The sequence below is a fragment of the Cuculus canorus genome, chromosome 2 (assembly GCF_017976375.1).
Source record: "Cuculus canorus isolate bCucCan1 chromosome 2, bCucCan1.pri, whole genome shotgun sequence".
In the NCBI taxonomy this organism is placed as follows: Eukaryota; Metazoa; Chordata; class Aves; order Cuculiformes; family Cuculidae; genus Cuculus; species Cuculus canorus.
The window spans coordinates 5723974-5737564 of NC_071402.1; the positions used below are offsets into that span (position 1 = coordinate 5723974).

The window sequence follows — 13591 nt, forward strand, 5'->3', positions numbered from 1 at the left end:
TGCGCCTCAGCAATGTTGAGGTTGGGGGTTGTGACATACCAGCCTTAATAAATTGGAATTATTGTTCTGGAGCATTGTTTTCATCTACTTTCCCCGAAACTCTTCAATTCCTCCCGTTACAGAGACAGATGACTATGCAGAGATTATAGATGAAGAAGATACTTATACCATGCCATCAAGTAAGTATGGTAGTTATCTTGGGAACTCTGCTATCCAAACGCTTCTTTATTTTAGTATGGGTTGAATCTTGTATTTCAGCTTCAAGTAATACGTGTGCAAAGAAAATTTTCTTTATGATGTTTCAAAAACTCGCAGATTCAGTGTTTTTCAGGTTCAAACTTTGAGCCAAATAAGACCAAAATCTGTTTTTCTGCTGTCAGTGACTTCATAGTGAAATTTCTTTTATGTCTCAAGATGTAGAATTTTTGATTGTGATGCTGAACACAGTGTTTAATGAAGGAATGGTTAAGATTTCTGTGATAAGAGCAAACAATTTAGAAAGCTGCTCTGTGTTGCTAACCGTGTCTCACCCTTGCTCTGTGACAGACTTGCTCCTCTTGAATTCCTTGGTAGAGGGAAGTCATCTGTACCACATGCAATTTTGTTAAAGGTGAAAGACTTCAAGAACACAAAACCAAAAATGCAAAGTTCTTCTGAGTCTTCATCTTTGAGGTCAAAAAAGGATGCATTAGTCACCACAAGGATTTTGGTTTATGGCATATTTGAATTATAATATTTTAAGGCTAATTACTTTCATGTGAAAGCCTCGTATTCTGATCTTAAGAGTTGTGTCTGTGAAATTCCAGTTGTCTTTTGGCAAGCAAGGATTTCTCTAGAAGTAGGCAATCTGTTGCTCTGCAGAACTGCAAAAACATTGGGTTTAGTGAGGGGAGGATGGTCATAAAGTGGTACCATGTTCTGCTGAAGAACCATGAATGTATGTAAGGATTTCTAGGGTTTGCCATGTGCTAGGAATGTTTCATGATCACTTCTTTGTTCACAATATTGTTTCCACTACTGTGGAAAATATTTGAAAAGCAAGAATATATGTTTTCCAGAAATGAACAATGTGTTTTGAATGTCTTGCAGTAAGTCACTACATGATTCTACTAAAATAATTGCAGGATCTAAAAGTACTGTGATAAATTATATCCTTTATTTTTGTTAACGTTAAATTTGTGTGATTTTTTTTCCCACGCTAATCTTTTCATTTACATTCTCATGGAAGTAATTTCTTGTGGGCCCAGCCCTGATGGTGCTGAATGCTTAAGTGTGCCTTCAGTTCAAAGCCTGGGAGATGAGATAGGCTGTTGAAGTGAAATTCATTCCATGCTTTGCTGGATTGAAGTGGACTCAAGTATTCAGCTTTTGAAGGACTGAGCCAGTAAAGATCACAAGAACAGACCTGTGACTTCTGCTAATGTAAACTTAAAATTGCATCACTATATTTCTTCATTTTTTAAAACAATGTTAAAAAATGTGTGTCCTTGTCTTGATTTTATTAAGCTCTATCTAAGTAAGCATTTGATTTTTCTCTTAATTGCACTGCAGAAAGCTATGGAATAGATGAAGGTAACAGGAGACCCTTTACCCATCCCTGTATGCTTGCAATTTGGAATGATGTGGAATTTTTAAGTTTACTATTCATTTTCATTTAATAAACATTATTTATTTGTAGTTAAACCAGTTAGCTTTGGGATTTTAAAGAGGAAAATGCAGTACTTAAATGCCCTTTCCATTTCTTTTTTTATCACGTTGTTATCCAGCTTTAGTTGATGTTATTTTTGTAGTGTTAATGAAGTTAAAATCATCAGTCCTGAAGTCCTAAGCTGGTTGATTTTTTTTTCCTCTAAATAAGACAAGTAGAGGTGAAAACATATACTGTACGTGCTTTTCTGCTGTTCCTGAAATATTTTTCCATCTCTGCTAGAAATTAAATTGCAAATGAAGTAATTCAATTGCAATTGATTAAATGTTTTGCTGAAGTACTGAGCCATTTTTATCAGTAATATTTGCAGTCCATTAGGCTATGAAGTTAACAAAATTGCATAACTTCACAAAACATATCAGTTTCGCTTCAGTTACAGACTGATAGAGGCATAGCCATGCACTAAAATTTTTGCTCTTTCATTTTATCTTTATTTACTGTAGTCTTGTTTCTGTATTTTTTTCTTGCAGTTACCTCTTTAAAAATTCTCTGGGCTCGGTTTGATGGTTCCAAGATCTAAAATACCACATGGTGGAGTTCTCTTAAACATATAAAGGGATGTGGGCTAAGACTGTGTTTAATATCATTGGTATTCTCCAGGCTATTTGTGTTCTTTGTCCTTTAGCAGCTATAATTAGGAAAGATTCGGTTGCATTGAAATAAATAATGCATAGTAGTTAATTTAGCAGATAAAATTTCACAATTCCATTTTCATTGTTTTGATTCAAACATTTGTTTAAGAGGTTTCCACTGTGTGAGTACGGCATTTCTATAGGTTGGTGTGCAGCAAGTGTTAATCTTAGTGATTCACATGTGAGACTTTTGAGTGACTTACTTTGAGTTTTGTATCTTGTGGATTATTTCTTTGCCCTTCATCAGGAATTTAATATTTTAAGTGCATTATATTCTTATAGCCAGAGATTATGAAATTCAAAGGGAGAGAATTGAACTGGGGCGCTGCATTGGTGAAGGACAGTTCGGGGATGTGCATCAAGGAGTTTACATGAGTCCGGTAAGCTTCACTTGTCAAATAAAATAAACAAACCAGTAAAACCTTTCTAGTTAAAAAAAAAAATAAAAAAATAAATGCTGAGTCTTCTGTAATAAATAAAAATAGAATTTGTGATTCATTTTGCAGAACAATCAACATGTAAAAGAGATTCTCTATGTTTCAGATAAGTAACAAACAAGCTCCAGAGTAGTTTCTCTGTTCCTAGATCCCTATTTTTAATACATCAGGAAAGGAATGAGAAGAGCCAAGTAAATTATTCAGGACTATACCTATTGAGTCAGAATTAGAAGTTATTACTTTTGACCCCAACCATACGCTTTCTTCTTCATTTTGAGTGTGCCCAAGCTTGGTAAGCACACATCTCTTTGGCCATACTCCCCTGTGGAGCACTCGGTGCTTTAAAACCTTTTCCAGAGTTTAAAACATTATTTATGGCCCTTCACCCTGGCTTGGGCTCAGTTTCAGTGTTCAGTGCAGGAGCTGCCAGCTGTGTCAGAATAAGCTAATCCAGCTGTGCTGAAGTAGAGAAGGAATTTTAGTCTGTTATGCTGGAAGGTTATCGTCTGTATCTCGCTGCCTCTCTCACAAAGAAGCTTCTATGTTAATGAAGTTACTACTTTTTCCTGAAAGAAATGATATAATAAACTCAGTGCTGATCCAGCAAAAGCCCAGTGCATAAGAGTCACCACAGTGAAACCAGTGAGGTTGGCAGCATGTGTTTAATTAAGGCTGGTGCTTACGTGTTTTTCTAGACTGCAGCCACAAAGAGTAAGATTGCAATTAAAATGCATGGAAAAATAAGCTTTGGGGGGAAAAAATCAAGAAAAAACTGGAAAATTATTTAATTTCAGCCAATTTCAAGCTAATAAACTAATTGTGCAAGTGTAAAATGAGGATTTATTTCTTATGTGAAGAAGTTAAGCACTGATTTTCATTAGATGAAGTAATAATTCATGTGGACAACAATCGTTCTAACTTCAGAGACAGTATTTCCCAGAAATGCCTGGTTAGCATCCTGGGCTCGGTGGGTTAAATTAATCAATCTGTAATGCAGTATGTAAGGAAATCAATAAGGATAAACATTTTACATTTCAGACAGGTTTGAAGTCTGTTCTGATAGCTTCATTTAGAGAGGCAGCTCTGAGATACTTTGCATTGAGTACTTGAAGAATAGTGTTTCACTGAGCTTGATACACAGTGGATAAATCCAGTGCTCTGTAAAATCAATTAAAGACCCCTTTTTTTAAGGACTGTTGTTTTGGAAATGCTATTTCTCCACGCTCTTTTTCCTGAATTGGTAAACAGGTTTTATTCACTCCCCCTGTGTCTAGTATAAGTCTTTTTAAATGGCGACCTGCTGATTACTTTTATCAATAAAATTTTACTACATTTAAGACACTTATAATATGAAGGGAAAACAGAAAGGTCTTATCATTAAATTTTAATGTACTAGTCACAGAGTGTAATTTAAATCTTAGAATAGATAAAAGATTAGTTACAGTAAGGTGATAGTGTTTCCATCCTTGTATGTATTCAGCTCCCATGCAAAAATATAGGAGAGATTTCTGGCCTCTTGTTCTGCTCGCTCAAACTTGGATCTAGAAAATCTTATTTAGCCCTGTTCTTTGTACTTGTAAAGTTCTTATTCTAATGCAGCATCCACCTCTTCCGAAATGCTGCTCACTGCTAGATAGTCCTGAAATATCACAGCCTGCCTGTATTTATAGGGTACTGAATGGAAAGTCCTGTTGCTCAGATACAAACAATTCAGATAAGGCTGATTTACTGTGAGATTAATCAAAAAATTTCATTTAAAGTAGTGTTTACCACTCCATACACAAACTGTTGGCAGTCTGATACATCCTCACTGTTCTGTCTCCTTATCCAAAACCAATATATTCCTATATTCATTGTGCAGAACGATGAGTCTTTGCTGGCTGCAGATGTTGGTACTCTTTTCTTTTGACGCCTGTGTTGGTTATGAGATGTTTTAGAAGCTCATGAGAAGAGAGGTTGGTCGGGCTGGCCTCCAGAGGTCTCATCCAGTGCTGGTTATTGAATCTTGATTTTGGATGGGAATAAAAGCACTTTCATTTATCACGAGTTTTTCAGTCAGTTTATGGACACATTTACATATGAGAGAAGCTTTTAATTAGTGTTTTCCTGCAAAGTCACCTTGAAGAGAGATGTTGTGAGTAACTTAGAAAATAGACATTTAAGCCTGAAAAATACAAATATTATTCTAATTCTGATGATGTTTGTCTGTAAAATACTAAAGTAAAATACAGCAGACATGAGCAGACATAGAAAATAATTGAATCTTCAGCTTTTACTCGCCTTAAAAACTAGGTGAGGACGTACGTCATAGATTCATAGAATGGTTTGGGTTGGAAGGGACCTTAAAGATCATCCAGTTCCAACCCCCGCTGCCATGGTCAGAGACACCTTCTACTGGATCGCGTTGCTCAAACAAGCAACCAAGGTGGCCTCGAACACCTCCAGAGATGGGGCATCCACAACTTCCCTGGGCAACGTGTTGCAGTGCCTCACCACCCGCACAGTAAAAAATTCCTTTGTAATCATCAACCCTGTAACCTTTCAGGGAAAAGTCCATTCGTAGTCTTCTCATTAAACAATGCACAACTCCCAGTTTGCCAGTTGGAAGGAAGGGTTTCTAGTGCTTGAACAGGACTATAGCTAATGTGGAAGCTTAGTTTTGAAACACTTCATCTGCTTGCAAACTGTTAAGACCTTATATGAGTGAGATCATCTGAGCACCACATGTTCCTGTGGGATGCACTATGTTCTAAAAATACCATTTTGTAAGTGAGTTGTGGTGTTTTGAACACGAGTGATGCTCAAACACCTAAAGCTTCCTTCAGGAGCTTGCAGCTTCTCTGTGCAGTCTGTAACCTGTGGAAAGGGTATTTGTGAAACACATCGAAGCAAGAAAATGTGAGAGGTACTGTCTGAGCCAAGAGGCCTCCTCTGGGCTGCCTCAGTGCTTCTCATTTTTTGGAATTCAGAGGATAAGCGGTCAGATGGGAAAACGTGTTTCTGGTTTTGAATACATGTGTTTTTCTGAACTCAGTTGTAAGCCCTTGATAGAACTGATTGTGAAGCTAATAGGTAAAAGTCTTTGTTTTACTTTTCTTTGTAGTTTAGGTTCACAATTACAGTCTTTGCTCTGCAAGAGAGGCAAAAAAATCCTTTATCTGGCTTTCCAAATTGCTTGCTTGCATGAGCCAGTTGTGGGTTTTAGGCATAGATCTACTTGTTTCCTCTGTTTTTTTATTGTCAAGAGTTTAGGATCCTCAGTAACACGAGTTTATGGTACTGTTCAGTTAAATTTACTATCTTTTGTAATAATTTTTGTACAATTAACATAGTTTAAAGCAGATGGAATATTTGGATGTAATTGCATTGGATGTAAGTGTTGTACACTAGGTCCCCTGATGATAATACTGTTTTAACACTGAAACTTGCAAAATATAATTTCCTAACTATTAGTTAATAGTCATTTTCTCTAAAGCAGTTTTTGTAGAATTTGGAAGGACTTATCTTCTGGTGGACTGTGTTTGGGCTGTATTTCAGTTATTTCTCAATAATGTCTTTCAGGAAAATCCAGCCATGGCTGTTGCAATCAAAACATGTAAAAATTGCACCTCAGACAGCGTTAGAGAAAAATTCTTACAAGAAGCCTGTAAGTATTACAGTATTTATTCTGGGATAGCTTCTGTAACTGGTCCTTGCAAAGACTATGGCCATCTGTGCCAGGAACTTCTGAGAGTGATGGACATCTTTTGTTAGTATCTTGCATGACCTTTGCCTCTGGCCCAATACGTGCCAGGAAGACTGATGTACATCCCTGCATTACCCGTGTGTAGTATTATATGTGGGTTCTTTGCTTTTCTGAATTGAACAGTGATGTTCGACTCCAGTGGGAACCAGTTTTGGAATATTTGAGATCTGATCCTCTATTTTCTAATCTCTCCTTAAAGAATTAAAAAAGACATACCAGTTGTTTTGGTGTATTCCTTAATGAGGTCAGGTTGCTGTAAATGTTATGTCTAAAAGAGATCTGTTTTGAAAATTCAGAATTAAAAATTATGCTAGAACAAGTCAATTTTCCAACTAATTTCCCACAAATATTGCATTCCCCAAAGGCTATGTTTCATGCGTGGAAGAAGGCTTTTTATCAAGATGAATACTAACAGAAAATTTCTGTAAGAATGTTGTAATTACTGTCTTCTCTACTGTTTGGCTTTGTAAGCAAATTAAGGTATGAGGTTTGAGCCTTAATTTTTGCCTGTTAGCCTCTGCTATGGTGTATCTGTAAATCTCCTAAAGGTATTGTGTTATATCAATGACTTATTTGGTTATGGCCAGATGTTACTGTATACTTTGATTTATTTTCCTTTGTTCAAGGATTTTTTCTTAGTTGTTCAGAAAATCTGTGCCTGTAGCTAATCACTTCTTATTTTGGGATGTCAGATTTTTCTTAAATTACTATAATTTTTTCCATTACATTTCTAGCTGTTGGAAAAGTAAATACCATTGCTTATAGTAATAACTTAGCAGTCAAAGGTAGGCTGCTGTCTCTTAACAATGTAGAAAATAATTGCTCATTGAATGCTCCTTATTATGCTTTGAGCTTGACAGATTAGGAAGTGCCAACGTGGTAGACAGATAAATAGCGCTTTTCAGTTTTGATTTAATAGTTTTGCCATTTCTTTTTTTTCCTTCTTTATTCTCATTCCCCTCTGTTACCTTTCCCTTGCGTTCAGATTGCAAACTCTCTCAGAAGATTCTCCCTCCTGATTTGTAAGAACACTCTTCAAAAGGCTCAGATCCAATATCTGGAGAGGCAGAGCTGGTCATTTCACTGAATTAAGAAATTATTTCCTAATATATATTTAAATAATGGGGATATTGAAATATTTCAGGAGTTTAGGTGTTTACTTAATGGTGGAGTTTTCAATACTGAAACATTTTAGTATTGATTCTTGCAAGGATAAACATCTCAGTGTAAAAACTAGATGAAAGAAAATGTGTTTACAGCAGCATTTGTCTTCATTCCTGTCTGCTTTTGCATAGCAGTGTATTACTAGTATCCATTTGTATATGCTAAAATGCAAGCTCCCTGCTTTGGGAGATTTTTATTGATCTTCGACTGGCTTTTTGGGTAAATTGTTCCTTTCTGCAAGGGGTTCTTTTATCTTACCTCTAGAAGTTGGATGGCAAAATGAGACAACTACTAACCTTCTGAATTTGTGAGTTTGTCGGTTAACACTGAATTAATTTCAGGGAAGGAATTTCCAACAATGCCATATTTTATGCTTAGAACTGGTAAGACCACATGGTATAAAACTGTTCATGTTGATTGCCTTTCCATTGCTTTGATAATTAAAACCATATTCCTTCTTGGTTTTTAAATCAATGAAGCAGCATTTCCATGTTATAAAACATTGTAAGTAACATTGATTTTGATTGGCACAAGCGAACCCCAATATGTTTGGAATATACGCTTTATTTACCAAGGTTTTGATACTGACATTGGGTTCCAACAGGTTAGTTTAGCAATGCAGACTTTCTCGAGGTGTCAGAAAGAGCTTCCAGCTCTGAAATTCCATTTACTTCAGAAGGGAGGAGGGGAATTTAATGAGTTAGGAATCTAGCTTCAATTCTGCATAGTATTTTAGCATTTGTTATTGCCTATTTGACATCTCACCGCATTATTTATTCTTTTTTATTAATCTGTTAAGCTATGGCGTTGATAGGGATGTTTGTTTTACTGCTGTTTTTTCTGTTTTATTCATAACATATTAATATTTTAAAGAATGTGTTTCTTCATAGGAAACTACATTACTGGACTATTATAGCAATAGGCTTTATAAACCGAATTGCCCAAGGATTTTTCTTGGAGTTTGTGGTGTTGCAGCATATGTTGGTTCTATGGCTGCTGTGTGCCAGTGTGGAGAAGTAGAATTCAGAGCTCATCAGGATAGGAATCCAAAACACTTGCTGGGGGTTTAGCTTGTGACTAATAAAAAGCCAAGAGATAGCAGGTTTTATTCTTGTGTAATTTTAGGCAAAGGGAAGCAGATGTTCCAGTTTGGTAATTATTATGTATTTCTGTTGATTAACTACAAGCTGTTAAAGTATAAGAGATACAAGTTTAAGATTAAATTAAGGATATTTGTCAAGTCCTTATCACAGGAAGGACATGGATCTGTTGGAGGGAGTACAGAGGAAGCCACAGAGATGATCCGAGGGCTGGAGCACCTTCAAGGATAGGCTTAGAGAGTAGGGTTTGTTCAGCCTAGAGCAGAGGTGGCTCTAGGGAGACCTTCTAGCAGCCTTCCAGTTCTTAAAGGGGGCCTACAAGAAACTTGGGAGAGGGACTTTTTACAAGGGCTTGTAGTGACAGGACAAAGACAACAACTGTAAAATGAAAGACGGGAGATTTAGATGAGATATTAGGAAGAAATTTCTTACTGTGAGTGTGGTGAGGCACTGGCCTAGGTTGCCCAAAGGAGTCATGGATGCCCCATCCCTTGAGGTGTCCAAGGGCAGGTCAGATGGGGCTTTGAGCAACTTGATTCAGTGGAAGATGTCTCTGCCCATGGCAGGGGGGTTGGAACTGAATGACCTTTAAGGTCGCTTCCAACCCAAACCATTTTATCATTTGTATGTATTATTGCAAAAAAAATATTGTGAATGCACTGCTGACACTGAAATATTAATTTAGTCTGTAGCAAATAAAGAGAAATGTGAATATAATTGATTAAATGAGATTTTTGCCTGTGCCATAAACTGACACTCATTGTTTCCAGACATTGAAGCATGCATACTGTTTGCTCCTTCCTTCTCTTCCAGTAGAAAGGCATAGGTGAATTGGTCATGCACTGTCAGTATAGGTCACTGTGATAACTTGCATTATGCTCAACCAGGGCAGAAGAGCCAGAGAACCTGACTTGACTTGCACCTTCCTCTGCTGTTTACTAAAGCAAGCAGTGTTTCATCCTGCTAGCAGAATGTTAAATTGCCAGATGTGATTCTATGATTCTCTGTTATTGCCTGCAGGCAATTGTTTTGAGTCCTGCAGAACTGCAATTGTCTTTTCTGGTCATAGACTAAATGCTTCTTACCCAGCTTTTTTATTTCTGTTTCAAAGCAAAGGGTTTATGTAACACATTAACTTGTTGGGTTTTTTCCTTTTAGTAACAATGCGTCAGTTTGATCATCCTCACATTGTGAAGCTCATCGGAGTTATTACAGAAAATCCAGTTTGGATAATCATGGAGCTCTGTACGCTTGGAGAGGTATGAAAAATCCTCATGTAATTTTTGTCTTCTCTCTGTAATCTCACAGATACTTTTGGAAAAGACTGGAAAAAACACTTCTCAGAACTACCACAAAGGCACTCTCCTCAAGCTTGATATGTTACTTGTTTGTAGAATTATGGACTCAGAAACAGGAGTGGCAGAACTTGACCTCACTCCTCCACTGAGGGAACTGCATCAGCTCATACCAAAATGATTTAGTCATAGTTTGCAGAGAATTCAGTCGCTGTTCCAGACTTGAGGGCATGGCCTGTGTCAGGATGAAGATAATGCAATGTCACTTAAACAGCATTTGCAAACTTACCTTCTAGAAGTGGTTCATCTTTTATTCTTCCTGAGCAATACTGTGTTTTCCTTTGGAATGCTGAATTTCTCAGGCATTTTTTTCTGCACAGTCTCTGTAGCAGAGACCCTAGATAAGGTGACTTTCCTCATTATTATGCCTTGTGGATGAATGGTTTAAACAAAACTAGATCTGGATTTTTATAATATGTTTATTTTCATTGAGCTACGTGTTTCTGAAAACGTGAGCTGCAGTGGTATTTCATACTGCTTTGTAAGATGGTCATTGGAATTCTCAGCCTGTAGTATGTTGTCCAAGGGGAAAAAAAAAGCCGGAAAAAGCCTGTGGTGAGAAGACATTTTCTGTCTAAAATTGATGAATTTCTCTTCCAGTACCCAAATCACTTTTCAAAGCCTTGTTTTAATTTATAAGGAGGCTCTAGTACCACCTCCCACTGGGTCCAAACTGCGTTATACTGGGAATATAGCTTATAAAAGTCCTGCATTGATATTGCTTGCTCTGAACTAAATGCAGTTGTTTTAGCAAATGCAGGTTGAAGTTAATGCATCTAAAGCAATACTGATATAATTGATGTTGGGTTGGCCATGTGCTGTTTTGTTCTGATATTATTAACCAAAAAACATGCACAGTTCTCAAGGGAAGAATGCATAAGAAGTCCAGGAGTGCTTTACCCTGTAACAGCAGCAGCGTGTGCTCTTAGTCTTCAAAAGCAACCTGAATGCAAGGCACAGAATCTTTTTGTTTGTTTGGCTAACAGCTTTAATGTAGAAAGAACTGCTTGAATTTAACCCAGAGTCAAATTTCTTCATAAAATCATAGAATCATGGAATGGTTTGGGTTGGAAGGAACCTTAAAACCTATCAGTTTCCAGCCCCTGGCCATAGGCAGGAACGCCTTCCACTGAATCAGGTTCATGGCAAGTGATTTTCTCTTCTCATCCAGTCTTGAAGGAAAGCATGGCCATTGGTTCTGTAAGCTTTATGATTTTAATATGCTATGTTCAAATTTGTAACTTTTTTCTCCTAACCTCTTTCCTTTTCTTCTTTCTTTGAACAAAAAGTTGAGATCGTTCTTGCAAGTAAGAAAATACAGCTTGGATCTGGCCTCTCTGATCCTCTACGCTTACCAGCTTAGCACAGCACTTGCCTACTTAGAGAGCAAAAGATTTGTACATAGGTAAGACTTTATACACAGATATTGGTACCTGTATATTTTAAATGTAACTGCTTGAAATTATAGGGAATACAAGGTGTCTTAGAGGACCACATTTTTGACTGGCAGTGGTCTGGCTGTTATATACACTTCACTCAAGTGAAGACAGAAACTTACGACACATAATTGGGTTCTGTGCTACCTTCCTTTTGTGTTTTTTGTCCTTGACTTGTGATGAATGCGTAGCAGAAATACTTTAAGACTCCTAAAATCCACTTACCTGGTCTGTGTCAGTCTCCGTGTTAGCCCGTCCAGAGGCTGCCACCAAGCTTACACTCTTTTCAAGAGTGACACCTGCTGGCCTCCTCCTAGACTGGCTCCGAGAGGGTGCTGGATTTTCATCTGATGGATTTCAGCTGAGTGGTCCCTTTGTGGTTGCACTATTTTCTAAAGCTCTAATCTTCCAAATACAGAAAAGCAAAACAACGGACAGCTGGTCTTTTAAGTAAAGAACGGGGAAAACAGAATATTTATCAAATACAAGCACTTGATTAACCAGAAAGTGAACCTCAATTTCCTTTTAGGTGTGTTTTGACTTTTATTCCCTTGAGTTTTAATGTGAGCTTTCTGAGAAGAGACTGGCTCTAATTGTATGCAATTAAAAGTTGGCAGCACTCCAAATAACATATGCTATTTCATTTTGAACTGGAGTACTTTGTTTGTGTTTAAATACTTACATTCGAATTCTATGTATGTGTTGTATATATTGTACAGACAAACTCATGTATATGTGAGTGTTAGGTATGTGGATAAACATTGATATTTTATAAAAACATTGTAAGTAACAGACCCTTACAATTGTTAACAGATACTTGAATTTTGGCCAGGTAGCTGTTTGTTTTAACTCTGGAAATACGATTTTGAAATACAACCTATTCGTGCTCTACTGAAATTGGAGAAGGCTAACGCTCAGTTTGCTGTACTTATTTCACTGCTAACTCTGTCAATATTACTCAAGCCTGCTGAAATCCAAAGTCATCAGACACATACAGTGGGTTGTCTCACCTGGCAAGCTGCAATTTCAGTACAGGATGGGAGATGATGTGATTGAGAGCAGCCCTATGGAAAAGGACTTGGGGCTGCTGGTTGATGAGAAGCTTGATATGAGCAAGCAATGTGAGCTCACAGCCCAGAAAGCCAAGCATATCCTGGGCTGTGTCAAAAGAAACATGGCCAGCAGGTTGAGGGAGGTGATTCTGCCCCTCTATTCCTCTCTTGTGAGACCTCATCTGGAGTATTGTGTCCAGTTCTGGAATCCTCCACGTAAGAAGGATATGGAGCTGTTGGAATGGTTCCAGAGAAGGGCTACGAGGATGATCAGAGAGCTGGAGCACCTCTACTGTGAGGACAGGCTGAGAGAGTTGGGCTTGTTCAGCCTGGAAAAGAGAAAGCTCCGAGGAGACGTTATAGCAACCTTCCAGTACCTGAAGGGGGCCTACAGGAACCCTGAGGAGGGACTTTTTACAAAGGCTTGTAGTGGTAGGACTAGGGGCAATGAGTATAAACTGGAGAGGGGCAGATTTAGACTAAACATAAGGAGGAATTTCTTCAGTGAGAGTGGTGAGGCACTGGAACAGGTTGCCCAGGGAAGCTGTGGATGCCCCATCCCTGGAGGTGTTCATGGCCAGTTTGAATGGGGCCTTCGGCAGTCCTATCTAGCGGGAGGTGTCCCTGCCCATAGCAACGGGGTTGGAACTGGATGATCTTTAAGGTCCCTTCCAACTCAAACTGTTCTATGAATCTGTGAGAGGAATGCCCAAGTCTTTTCATAGTCCCTGTGGCATCACTGAAAACTGAGCTCTTTTTTAAGAGGCCTCTTACAGGACTGAGATCTTAAACCGATTCCTTGCCTTTGCAGAGTTAGGCAGCTTTTCTTCTTTCCATCAATTCTAATTGCTAAAAATTGCTAGCCTGTGATATTTTAATAGATGAAGAATAAACCTTTTTCCTCTGATGTTTACACTGATGCTTATGCTGTCAGATGACAGCTATTGCTCGGATCAAACACA

The 13591-nt window shown here is 37.9% G+C and overlaps 1 protein-coding gene across 10 annotated transcripts in view; it reads left to right on the plus strand.

The window, feature by feature from the left end:
- PTK2 (protein tyrosine kinase 2) overlaps positions 1–13591 on the plus strand; it is a 226772-nt gene that overhangs the window by 174191 nt on the left and 38990 nt on the right. For 7 of the 10 annotated variants that reach the window (XM_054059952.1, XM_054059955.1, XM_054059953.1 and 4 more), the window contains 6 exons: positions 123–179; positions 1552–1572; positions 2623–2720; positions 6339–6423; positions 9945–10045; positions 11431–11546. In XM_054059952.1, the coding sequence (XP_053915927.1) occupies positions 123–179; positions 1552–1572; positions 2623–2720; positions 6339–6423; positions 9945–10045; positions 11431–11546 (478 nt within the window). The remainder of the gene's footprint in view (positions 1–122; positions 180–1551; positions 1573–2622; positions 2721–6338; positions 6424–9944; positions 10046–11430; positions 11547–13591) is intronic. The other 3 variants (XM_054059947.1, XM_054059950.1, XM_054059951.1) reach the window with 1 other exon arrangement.